This window comes from Puntigrus tetrazona, chromosome 16 (genome assembly GCF_018831695.1).
Source record: "Puntigrus tetrazona isolate hp1 chromosome 16, ASM1883169v1, whole genome shotgun sequence".
Classification (NCBI taxonomy): Eukaryota; Metazoa; Chordata; class Actinopteri; order Cypriniformes; family Cyprinidae; genus Puntigrus; species Puntigrus tetrazona.
Genome location: NC_056714.1, coordinates 23,726,397 through 23,739,103, shown reverse-complemented (window position 1 = coordinate 23,739,103; position 12,707 = coordinate 23,726,397). Strand labels below are relative to the sequence as shown.

The 12,707-nt window shown below is 34.6% G+C and overlaps 1 protein-coding gene across 2 annotated transcripts in view; it reads left to right on the top strand.

The window, feature by feature from the left end:
• The first annotated feature begins 2,466 nt into the window (after positions 1-2,466).
• Positions 2,467-12,707, top strand: part of me1 (malic enzyme 1, NADP(+)-dependent, cytosolic) — a 59,648-nt gene continuing 49,407 nt past the window's right edge. Inside the window, exon 1 of one of the 2 annotated variants that reach the window (XM_043260941.1) lies at positions 2,467-2,617. In XM_043260941.1, the coding sequence (XP_043116876.1) occupies positions 2,489-2,617 (129 nt within the window). In that variant the 5' untranslated portion in view covers positions 2,467-2,488. The remainder of the gene's footprint in view (positions 2,618-12,707) is intronic. The other variant, XM_043260942.1, reaches the window with a different exon arrangement.

Here is a 12,707-nt window from a genome sequence, read left to right as displayed (position 1 = left end):
AAGTTTAAAAATGTATATTAAAATATATATTTCCTGAAGCTGCATTGTTTACGAAGCACATATATTTTGGCCAGAATGTAGGAGAATTATTTTATGTGCCATATTACCTCTTCTAATAGAGTGCATGTAGTGGTTGTCATTTGTAAATCACTTTGGATAAAAAGTGTTTGCTAAATTACTAAATAATAAATTACAGCGATTCAGCAATAAATCTGCAGTGTTTGTATCTGCTAAACTATCAGCTTTATCATCTTGCCCTGTTGATGTGCAGAGTATATAATGAAAAAGTGTGCTCCTATCTGAGCCTCATTGGGCCTTTATCTAAGCCTCTATATCACACTCTTGCCTAATTTATTGCTCCATTTATCTTTATGTAACTCTGTTTGACAGTGTTTGGACAGCTAGTGTTTGTCTTTTTGTCATGTAATTTACAAAGCCTACGCCTCTCTGAAAAATCATCCTATTACGATATTTTTAGTAGCATAAATATTTGATAGATTAAGCAAGATAGCATTATATTTCTGACATGTTTAATCACCTCATACCTAGAAAAAGAATACCCAATTTATCCTGTTTAAAATTCTACAATAAATAATATTCTATAATATTTTCTAAATATTTTTTAATCTTTTTTCATTTATTATGTAATAAAAATCATTACATTATTATTTTCAACAAATGCATAGGGGTGAAGATAGCTATTTAGGATTTGAATTGTAATTGTGTACAATGAAACTGCATTGCATTTGATGCAGCAAAAAGTAAAGAGTGTGTCTTGGTTTCCTGTTTTTTTGGGTTTTTTTCCTGAATGCACTTAGCTTCACTATCTCCCACATTTAGCCTGTGCAAGGCCAAGATAAAGTAACATGGGCCTGGGGCTAGAAGGAATGCACTTCGACAAGTTGCCCTTGAGTCACACTTCATACATTCAGGGAAGTGTCTGAAGGTCACCAAATATTCATTTGCTAGTTCCTTAATGTTGCATGACCTTTCAGTTCCTTAAAGTGCTCTGTAGGTATCTATCCACAAAATCCCCTTGTAATTTAACATTCTAGACAGGTTTCTTATCTTCATATTTGTTGATATGGGAACAGTAATTGGTATGCACGAGCAATTTTAGCATTTTTGCCCTTGGCATGCAGTGTTGGAACAGGGCCAAATGCTCTGGCCTTTCAAAGCAGTCACAGTGACTAAGCATCTCTGTAAGAGGACCCTAACCACTTCTAAGTCTGTAAGAATGCACATACCATACTGTACGAACCAGATATCTTGCACACACATACTGTAGGCCAGGGTTCAGCCGGAGCACTCCTCTCAGACATGCTCATTTGTGAAACATGATCCTTCTTATCATTACGAGACAGTTCAGCTAATTCAGTGGCCTTGTGCACTGTAAGGTGAGCGAGGTAATGCTCACAGTGACACAAAGACACACACACACACACACACACACACACACACACACACACACACACTATCTAAAAGTTTATACTGGGAACAATAAGCTTTGTCTATTCATAAATCTGATGAACAGGCAAACTGAGCCACACATGGTTGGGACTACCTTTTACCTAGACATATTGCAGTACATGTCTTACTCTGCAATTTTAGATTATTCAAAGCCATATTACCTCATCCAGAGCTATTTGCAAATTTTCTGTTGCCAACTTGTGACCTTGGTTTGCTAGTCATCACCTGATACCACACCACCACACACCAGTTTGTTTCTATTTTTTATTAACTGTTTAAACTGTGTACACTGCAAAAAAAAAAAAAAAAGGAAAAAAGTACAACCCATTTTCTGCCAGGACATTATGCATTAATTTTCTGGATATTTATATTAACTCTAACAACACAATGCAATGCATTGCATCATTCAAAACGCAGGTAAATCACCTGTTTAAGAAACTATTTAGATTTTTTTTGTCTAAATCATTATTACAAATTGTTTAAGATTACATTCAAATAAAGTACATTTATAAGTTACATTACATTTAATTTTACTTAATTTTTTTTTTTTTTTTTTTGGAAATGAGGCATTACTGAACCTGCTGCTTTTTAAATGTACAATTATATATATATATATATATATATATATATATATATATATATATATATATATATATATATATATATATATATATATATATATATATATATATATATATATATATATATATACTGCTGCTATAAATATAAAACCACTGCTATAAATAACGCATTTGTATTTTTTTTTTTTGTATAGAGCTAGCCCCGGTCCCTTTTTCCCCTGTTCCAACCATGGCAAGGTTTCTTGAAAATATTACATAAAAATCTATATGTTCTGCTTCAGATAAGATTCGCCAGTCTATTATCGACTTTTACAGCTAATAGTTTGGCGATAACAGCACACACGCAACCGCTGTTGACGCTCTCTCTGTGTAACGTCTTCCTGTTTGATGCAGCGCGTGCACTTGTTGAGTTCAGCGCTATTTAAAGGGGAAGCAACATGGCACACGCTTTAGTCAAACAGGAATCTGTCGAGTGGGAGATGCAGAAGTCAGCAGACCAAAGCAAGACCTTTGTTTACACGAAGAAGAGGGGGTATGATGTTACACGCAACCCCCACTTAAATAAGGTAAAAAAAGAGACAAAACTTTAAAACGTTTTTTAAAAAAATACATTTTGTGTTGACTGATTGCTAATACTACAGCAAGGCAGTGGATATCAGTTTCGAGAGGAACTATATTTAGACTTAAAGGGCCACACACTTTCTTTGTCCGCAGTTGCTGTCCGTGTCTAAAGCGAGTCCGTTTGTAGTTTAAAGGTGCTAGTAAACAGACGTTGGTCATGACGTGCCACCTTCAGGACCAGCGCATTAAGTTTAACATATTTAGTTTGTATTTACCAGTCGAAATGTCCACAGATGTTGTTATTAGCCCTCACATTACGCTATACTTCAAAACAGAGAACAATACAAGACTCATAATCTTATTTATAATCTTTTGGTAAGATCAACAGCAGCCTCTGTCCAAGGTGCTGACCAGTCGTTGCTATGGCATCACCTTAAGAACTTGCTCTGAATGTGACAGTGATGCTGCAGAGTCCAAATATTTGCTTTGTTTGCTTGCATGTATAATATATGTACTGAATTAAAACTGAAATGTTTATATTTATTAGGGCTAGAATTCAATTTGCTAATGCAAGTTCTTATATTTTATTTTAAATATTCACTCTATAGGACATGCATTGCTCTCAAGCGTTCCAAAAATTAAATTGCCAGACATGCTAGTTTAGGGCCGGCTTATAATATTACAGTAGAGAGCAATTTACCTTTTAACCTTAAAATGAACAATTTTTGGTAACTAAAAGAATTGCTTAAATTAAGAGAAAATCTTTTGAAGTTTACTCTAGAGGTGAAACAACAGATTCTTGCTCTTTTTTCATTCTGACCTTGAATGAAAACATGACTGACCTTAGCCAATTGACTGGTGCCTTTATTGTTTGTTTAACATTGGTAGTGTTTAGCTTTTGCTATTTATTCAGTGTGCAGTCCAAACCTCCCAAACATGACTATGATTCACTGCTATATATGTTATATATATATATATATATATATATATATATATATATATATATATATATATATATATATATATATATATATATATATATATATATGTGTGTGTGTATATATATATATATATATATATATATATATATATATATATATATATATATATATATATATATATATATATATATATATATATATTCACTATGTTTTGTGTATATTTATTATGTATATATACACATGCATGTGAGTCAAATATAAATTTTTGTTGTTATTCCCAAAACATTTAAAGGTTTTCTGTTTAATATAATTGCAATTACATTTTTGTTTTTGTGAAAAAAAAAAAGATACATTTATTTATACAGATACCTGATTTACAGAAAACACCCACTAAAATGCCATTCAGTGTAACAGTTTTGTCAGGCAAAATATTAATATTAAAACTAATTAGTTTTAATTTTACATTTTTTATCCTAGTTTTTGCCTATTTATCAGTGAGATTTATTTACTAATTTAATATTTTATATGCTTCTTTATTCTTTTATATATTTCCATATGTACAAGCCACAATAAGCACATTGTTAGAATTTTTACTCAAATATTGTGCTACACTAAACTTTATTTCAACCAAATTACTTACATTTGACTGTGCTTTTTTTCTTTTGATGAGGGCATCTTGATATCTTTGTATTACAGATAAATATGCTGTGTTTATAAAACTAAATATATTTATATATAATATAAATGATATGAGTATAAATAAATACATATAAATGCATGTAAATATTTTTAAAATGTATACTGTGTTTGTGTATTTATATATATACATAATAAATAGACTACATACTTTATCTTATTAGCAGTTATATGTCAGCATTCGACCCTGATTTGTAACTCGCTCTCACTGATCTTTGGTCAATTTCTCTTTGGACTTTTCTAGTCCTTTGCTGCGTGTGCCTGCACTCTGCTCTTTTCTTTTTATTAAGGTGGACTTTACGTCCACTTGAATCATTTGCGTCAGTTTCCCGTGCTGAAATGAAGGACCATAGTCTGATCAAACGTCACGTCTCTTGGCATTCAGCCACAGGTCAGATACTGATGACAACACAGCGCACCGCCTGTCGTTAAGGTTAATGACTTCTAATCTGCACAAGAGATGCCATAGAATGAGGTCATATTTTCAATCCAGGTGCACACTACCAGAAAGCTCTGAAAGGTGTCTTTATGTATACATGAATGCATAGGGTGGGTTGAGGTATGAAGATCACCGGTCTGTGTGTTGTCTTTTTTTAGTGCACACTCCAGTCATTTCGGCTATGTTGACCCCGGTTAAAAAATAACATTTTCGTAGGCCTATAAATGATGCAGAGGCACTCTTTAATCAAGACTGGTTATTGAAGTAAAACATTTTCAGTGACCCACTCATTATAGAGGTCATGATGCTGTTTTTTAAGAATATAGGCTGTGTTTTTAGATCACTTTAATCTGAAAAGGTCTTTCTGTAAAGGCAAGACGTTAAATATTTATAATCGACCTTGGATATTGAGTTCAAAAGCTTATTACTGCAAAATAAACTAAGGGTTGACATGTGGCTCACGGGCATGTTGCGAGTACAGTGTCGACTTCAATGTAATTTCAGCTGATGTGTTATTTTGAATAATTTGAATAGAAAAACTTTGATTTGTGTTTTTGCATTTATAGGTGAAACTTTATCACCCTCCACAGTCCCCTTTGCTGTAATCAAACAAAATCTTTAAATAATGGCTCTCATTAATACGGCTCCCGTGTCTGTGATGCTGGAAGTTGCCAGACTGGTGCCACAACTTAAAGCTAATGTGGTGCTGCGGGGTGTGAGAGCAGCTCTAATGCTTTCATGTTTTTATGACGTGGCTTTCCAGTTCCACCCACGTCCTTGCCTCTAATGAGCTAAATTCAGTGTTATTGTCTTGTTTTATAGACAGAGACGTGATTTAATGAGATTAATTAAAAGAGAGGCTCGGGTTTCGCTGCGTTTCTTTGTGTGCTTGAGAAACAGTCTTTGCTGAAGGCATCAGGAAAATTGCGTGAAATGCGAAATCTCTGACGTTATAATGGAAAGGGGATTGCATAAACAAAAAAAATAACTTTCAGCACTGAAGAATAGATGCGATTTATATCACAATTAGCGGAGCAATTATCAAACAGCTAAAGTGGTTACATTAGAGTCAAGTTTGAGAATGGATGGGGAATGAAGAATTACTTTATGCAAGGAAATGACATGAACATTTTTTGAAAGTCACATATTTTTAAAAGTTAGGAAAATCTTTGGATCTTGCCCTGAGATAGATGGATGAGTTATGGAGGTAGAACTGTTGGGTAAATCTAAATAAATAGATAAATAGAGTTAAATAATGAATGAATAATAAATGAAACGTATTGATGAATAAATGTAATGTGATCCACAGAGACATTTGTGCAGCGATCTACAAATGTACAGGGCATGATTCACAAATCAATTCCAGGCAAAGTTGTGCTTGCGACATAAAAAAAGATATCTGTGAATATTTTTTTTATTTGCAAATCACATTTTATCTGTCAATATGTTTATTTTTTGTTCCTCTTTTTACATTTATTTGTGGATCATAAACAATTCTACCCCTATAGATATAGATAGATAGATAGATAGATAGATAGACAGATAGATAGGTTAGATAAGGTCAATGTTTATAGAAAACTAATAAACTGAGGTTTGTTACCCCCAGACCAACGCAGCTGTTTACCACACAGTACTTTGGTCAAATGCTTACGTCTTTGTTTACGCGCGTATATTTTCTGGACTATGATGTGTCGGTTGGACATTGCTAACTTTAAAGTTTGTGTAATCAATAAAATATCAATCATTCATCTAATGGCTCTTATTTCACCCTTAGATACTCGCTTGTAAATACAGTCCCACATCTAGTGAAACATTTGCTCTTTCATACAGCTCTCTGAAAAGCCAACCTCCAGAACCCATGACCCAAAACAAGGAAATTAAGAGAGAAGGTAGGAAATGACCCCTGAGAGGAGCTGTGCGAAGCCGTACACTCGGTACACTGTGGTTCTCCAGTGGCGCATTGTTGCCTTCCCATGGGCCCTGCAATCACAGTGCTCGAGTGTTCTCCTGTTTTCTCGCTCTCAGCTGCAGAGAAGCAGAGGACAACATGCTAATTGATGCTGTGGGACTGCAAGCGTAGAGGCCTCACGTTCGCAAGCTGGAGTTTACTCTCAGCGCCCCTCCCCGGTATCCCCTCTGACCTCCTCCCTTCTCAACAGCCCTTCCCTGTCTCTGCCTGAAGTGCAGGCAGGATATTATCCTTGTGTTTGAAGGAAGCTTTGCACAGTAAGAGACGAGAGCGAGGAGAAAGAGGTCTCTGTGGAGCAAAGGAGAGAAATAGGGAGCTGCCCTGCTCTCCACAGACCTCCTCTGTGTCTCTGCTTTATCTCTCATTAATGACCGCCTGTGTGAATCGAGGCCAACAGCGCTGGCCTCTGGCTCCGTGCCATGCCAGAGACCAAAAACGCAAACAACGCAGCACAAAACTCTCCTAGCATCCAAGCAGAGATCCTGTTTCACATGGGGAAATGTGCTTTTAGGAGCACAGGTGACTAACAGATGCCTATTCAACTTGAGGTGGAAAACAAGAGCTCAGTTGGAAATGTGGCACCTTTTGGGCTGAGCATTGGAGACTTTAAGGCCCCCTTGTGGTTGATATGTGTGCCAGTTGCCACCAAGTGTCACTGAGCTATTGTTAGAGACAAAGAGGTCTGGAATATCAGGGGAAATTAGTCTGTTAGCATTCATTTCAATGGAAGTAGCTACGTGATTTACAATCTTTAGCGAAGCTTAAATTAATTCATGCAGATAAACCTCCATATCAACCGACAAACGTGCTTTGCTTTATCTGGTTCATTAAAAAAAGAAATGAAAACTCTAATCTGTCTACCTGCTGATAACCTGTAATTCATATAATATAGTACTGTTTTTATTTATTTAGTCAATGGAGAATGGAATGGAGAAAATGCTTCTTTTTGCTGCTATGCTGTGTATTTCCAGCATCTACCAGCAGGGGCTAAGCGCTATAGGCTAACAAGAGCATTGACACAACTGCTGTTTTCCCAGCAGCACACATGCTTGTCCTGTTCGGTTTCAAATGTGGACTTGCATTTTAATGAATGTAAATATGGGTGAGGTGCATAAAATAAGCAAAATGTCAAAGGCTGTCAACTGTAACCAAGCGCAGAGCTTTTCGGTATGAAGTAAAGCAGGCCAGTGATATTTGGTTGCAAAATTTGTCACAATTTCATTGTCTACACGAATCAATTTAAATTAATAAAATGTAATTGTCACTGGCATTGGGAGAATAAATGATGTAATAATAATAATAATATAATGTATAGAAATTCATGCATTATATGTTGTTCTATACCAGAAAAAACCTACTAGCCTAATAATAAAAATACTGTGTTAAGTGGAATAATTTATCAATAAAAGGAAGTCCACATAGTCTGATAAGTTGCGCTGTGATGTGTGTTTGAATTTTGCTCAGTCCTTTATATTTTCATTGTGTTCAGTGTAATTCCATAGAAAGAACATTCCTGAATTTAATTAGTTCCTTTTATATATACATATATTTGTTGGCAGACATCATTTTCATCTCTTTCCTTGTCAGATGCTTTTTTAAAAAAAATAAATGCATGCGTTTTGCTCAGAAAATTTAATGAATGAATGGGGTTTTATTTCAATGCTGTTTTCATACTTAGTTAAAGAAGGGTGCATAAAGTAAATCAAAGAAAAAGCCAACTTTATGCTAAATCACAATGGGACATCATTTAAAAAAATTCCCATGATAGAAACTAACAAGACTAACAGATGTTCTGTTGGCATCTCAAACATGTTAATTAGTTTCACTTCTAGCCTATAAGCTGTAAAAATGTTCTCGGGGAGTTTGAGGCAACATAATGTCACGTTGTTATATCAAAGCTCCTTTTTTGATGGATTGTGCCGATGCAACAAAGATGATATCTGCTATATCTTTGAAAAAAAAATTTTAAATTTAAAACAAGCAATCGAAGAGTCTGCTATAACATAACATAAACAGAATTTTATCATGCATTTGGTGTGGATGATGCAAGATTGCAGTATTAGGAGAGGGCCTATGTACATTGAACTGAGATGCTTATAAATGTGTGTAGAGTCTGTTTGCTAATGACAAGTTGATGAAACAGGCTCGGTTTTGTCTGGACTGGAGAGGAAGTAAGCTCAGGTGCTGCTGTCGGTCACCTCTTTCTAGGTGGGCTCCAACAGTGTGTATATATGTATGGCAGTCCAGGTGTGCCCAGGTGCATATGATAGATACTGACCACCCACAGGGCAGCGGTAAAGCATTCCAGCACTAGATGTGAGTAAAGTGGTTAAATGAGGAAAGTGCTCTACTGTTCACAGAGAGATTAAGTGCCAGTCACCCTTATCCAACTCTACACAGACACACACATGCATGCGTGCACATACAGATCGCCCGGACCGCCTTCTGATAGCGATCTCCAGGCTTATTTGGTCTTCACATTTTTCTCTTTGACAAATTGTTAGATTCCAGACAGTGTTTCAGCAGAACAGTATTTAACCGAGACATGATGCAATTAGTGACTGTGGCTTTTGGAATCATTTTGTATTCGTATGTAAAATGTACCACATTCACAACATCTTGTTAACACACTCTCAGCCATTCCGCTGTAGATACACTTTTTTATCATTGAATCATGCCGAATAATGAATAATTTGAATCGACAAACCTTAATAAAAGTGGATGTGCAAAAATATTACAAAATGATGTTATAAAACCAACGTTATGTGTGCTTTGGTATTCAGAAAAGAGATTTCATCTGTCAAATCTCATTTGTTGATTTTTAACAAGATTTTTCCTTTGGTTGTCAGATTTGATTTCAAATCCAAATTGCTAGTTTTTGCTTCTATATCTAACTAATTAAATAAAATGCCCTAACAAATGAGGCCAGACCTAAGGCGGTATAGTGATGTAAAGCTCTAATCTGATACATATGCTCTGGAAGGTCTTGACAACTGAAGGTTAAACAACATATCTGGGAGATATGACACATATTAATATCTATTATACTGTCAGAAATGAAGGTACAAAAGCTGTCACTGAGGCAGTATTTTTTCAAAAGGTACATGTTTGTACCCAAAGGGTTCATTTTGCTTCCTTAAAGGTACATTTTAATACCTTTAAGGAGGCAAATAGTCTACATATTTGAACCTAATAGGTACAAAACTGTACCTTTTGAAAAGGTACCACCCCAGTGACAGCTTTTGTACCTTTTTCGAAAGAGTGTATAAGCTTTGACTGGTCTTTTTCATTACTGATGCACTGAAGATTTAAAAGAATTTAAAAAAACAAATTAATAGCAACTTGAGTACAGCGCTTATCAGATTTGTGGACTCTACATGGATTACATATACAGAGTATTTTGTGAAGAAGGGGTGAGAGTGATCTCATTTTGAGGGGCTCACGGGATTTTTAATCTGCTCTGATTTTGTGCTTGCTTGACTTTTCTACTTAGACTGCATGAGGAATTGAGAGAGTGGTCACAGTCTTTGCTCACAGAAAATGAGAAGGATTTTTAAACCTACTGCCTTTTGTCTTTTGTTTTCTTAAAGATGTGCAGATTTTCACATGGATGGCCACCCTGTGGGTGGGCATGTGAATGACTTAACTAGATGTAAGGAGGATGTGAATGAATGGTGTCGAATTAAATTCCAGGCACGATGTTAGCCCCAAAGGGAGAGTGATGCTGATACTGTGTAGCAAAGAGGTTCAACAGTCACTATGTCAACAATTCAGTGCAAAATAAATTCAGGAAGTCATACAAGAAGACAGGAATATATTTCTCACAATTTAGACATTTTTAGTTTATATTTCACAGTTTGGACTTTGTTTCTCACAATTTTGAGAACAAAAAAATAAAACTATGAGGTATAAATAACTCTAAATAACTCAAAATAATAATTTTGATATATAAATTTTGATATACATTTTTTGTAATGTCTAATTCTGAAATATAAACTCTCAACTGCAACAACAAAAAGAAGTGTGAGATAAAAAGTACCAAAAAAAAAGTGTTCGGTGGCAGAATTGTGAGATGTAAACCTAGAATAGCAAAAACCAGCGCAAATGTGTTTTTATATATAAAAATTCTAAGTTTATGCAGTATCCCATTTCTTATTCTGTTCCCAAAAAAGAATTTTGTAGAAAAAAAAGGTCTCAATTACTTTTTTAAAATCTTTATTCTGTGGTGGAAACAGGCATCTGTAAGTACATTTTTAAAAGGTTTTTCCTTAATAGGGTGGAACAATGTTCATCAATTTTTATCAAGTTAATTTAGCTTTTCTTTTTTTTACATTTGTGATTGTATGAATCTACTGAATCTACTCCTTCAATAGATGCTTTTAAAGAACACACTCAGAATACGTATAATAATCACTGTTGTTCCATTTATCACTAAGCAAAATACCCGTCTCATTAAGTAGCACTCATCTACATCAACTTAAACATCAAGGTTGTTTTGGGTGTTGCTTGATATTTCTATTTGTCCTTTTATAATTTATTAACACATGAAGGCCAACATATTTCAAAGCTTTAAAAAATATGGTTTGATATTTATCATAAGCAATTTTTGTGGGAGATTGGAATCTATAAAAAGTAGACTTATCTTCCTTGAGCTCAGTATGTGTCCACTTAGAAAGACTTCTGTTCATGATTTTGGCTCCTGCTGTGTACGTGTATTAGCAATGCATGAATACATTTTAAGTTAAAATCTTTGATTCTTAGATCTACAGATGCAAAGAACAAAATGGCTAGATGAAATATTCTTTTTATTAAATAAATATATTCATTAATTAAATATTATATTTATTAAAAATACAGAAAATTGAACAAAAGAAAGGCATAGCAAATTAAACCTAGATGTGTTTAGAATAGAAGAGAATATAGATTACAATGTCTAAGCAACAAAAAACTCGACAAAAGGAGACGAGCACAAACAAATGAGTGCAATTTCTTACATCTGTCAGTTTCCCTGGGATCATTGCATCAGACTTCAACTTTTTTCAGGGCTATTTAACTAACAATCCATTTAGTCATCCATCAGATGGCATTCATAGATAGAAACTTTTAATGATAGCATTCCAGTATTTTGCTCTGATCTGAAACGTGATTTTTTGGACAGCGTCACAGCATATGGAAGACCATTTAATGAAGAATCAAGTTTACTTTTCCTGTTGGAAAAAAGCTCTTGCACAAGGTCTGCTTTCACTGCTCTGCTCTGTCAATTTGCTTGGAACAGCTAGTGCAGAATGTCTGGTTGTTTTTATTTAACACTGTCATTGGTGTCTGTGACATTGAGATTTTATGATTGGATGTGAGGTGAAGTGTCCTTGTCGCTATGGCACAGCTTGAGTAGCAAGTGAAAAACAACAGCAGACGCCCTTGACTCATCATTATCTGATGTTTGTTAGGATAGCAACAGCATTTGAGATCAAATCAGAAAAAATGACTTCTTCTATCCAAACATCAAGAGAAAATTACACTAGTCACCCATAATTCAAACTAATGGGCCTATTTTAATGGACAGTATATGGAAAAATTCATCTGACATGCCGATGGTAGTTTATTCTTTGTATCGAGGACATGATGCATGCAAAAGATGTCACTAACTAAGTTATCAAGGTTAAAAAAAAAAACAATGTTTTGAGCAACTAATGGTTACTAGCCATATTCATTTCCTTATAAACAATGAGCATGAGACACAACAGTGGACATTATGTAGAAATATTGTGATGGGAATTAATAGCTTATAATCTTAAAGTTTTGTTTAGATATCCACATATGAATTCTGAACCCTCTTTATGAACATATTTAAAACTTCACTGTTAATATAATGCAACTATTCGTGCTGCAATTGAATGATTTGGTGGATATTCAAATGATTTGCAAATAAATTACTCTTTTGAATCAGTTCTTTTAGTCAGTAGCTAGCAAATCTTAAAATAATACAGACGACTGATGTTTGTAGCTGTTTTTCATTCAGCAAAACATATCACATATAAAAAAAAAAACAG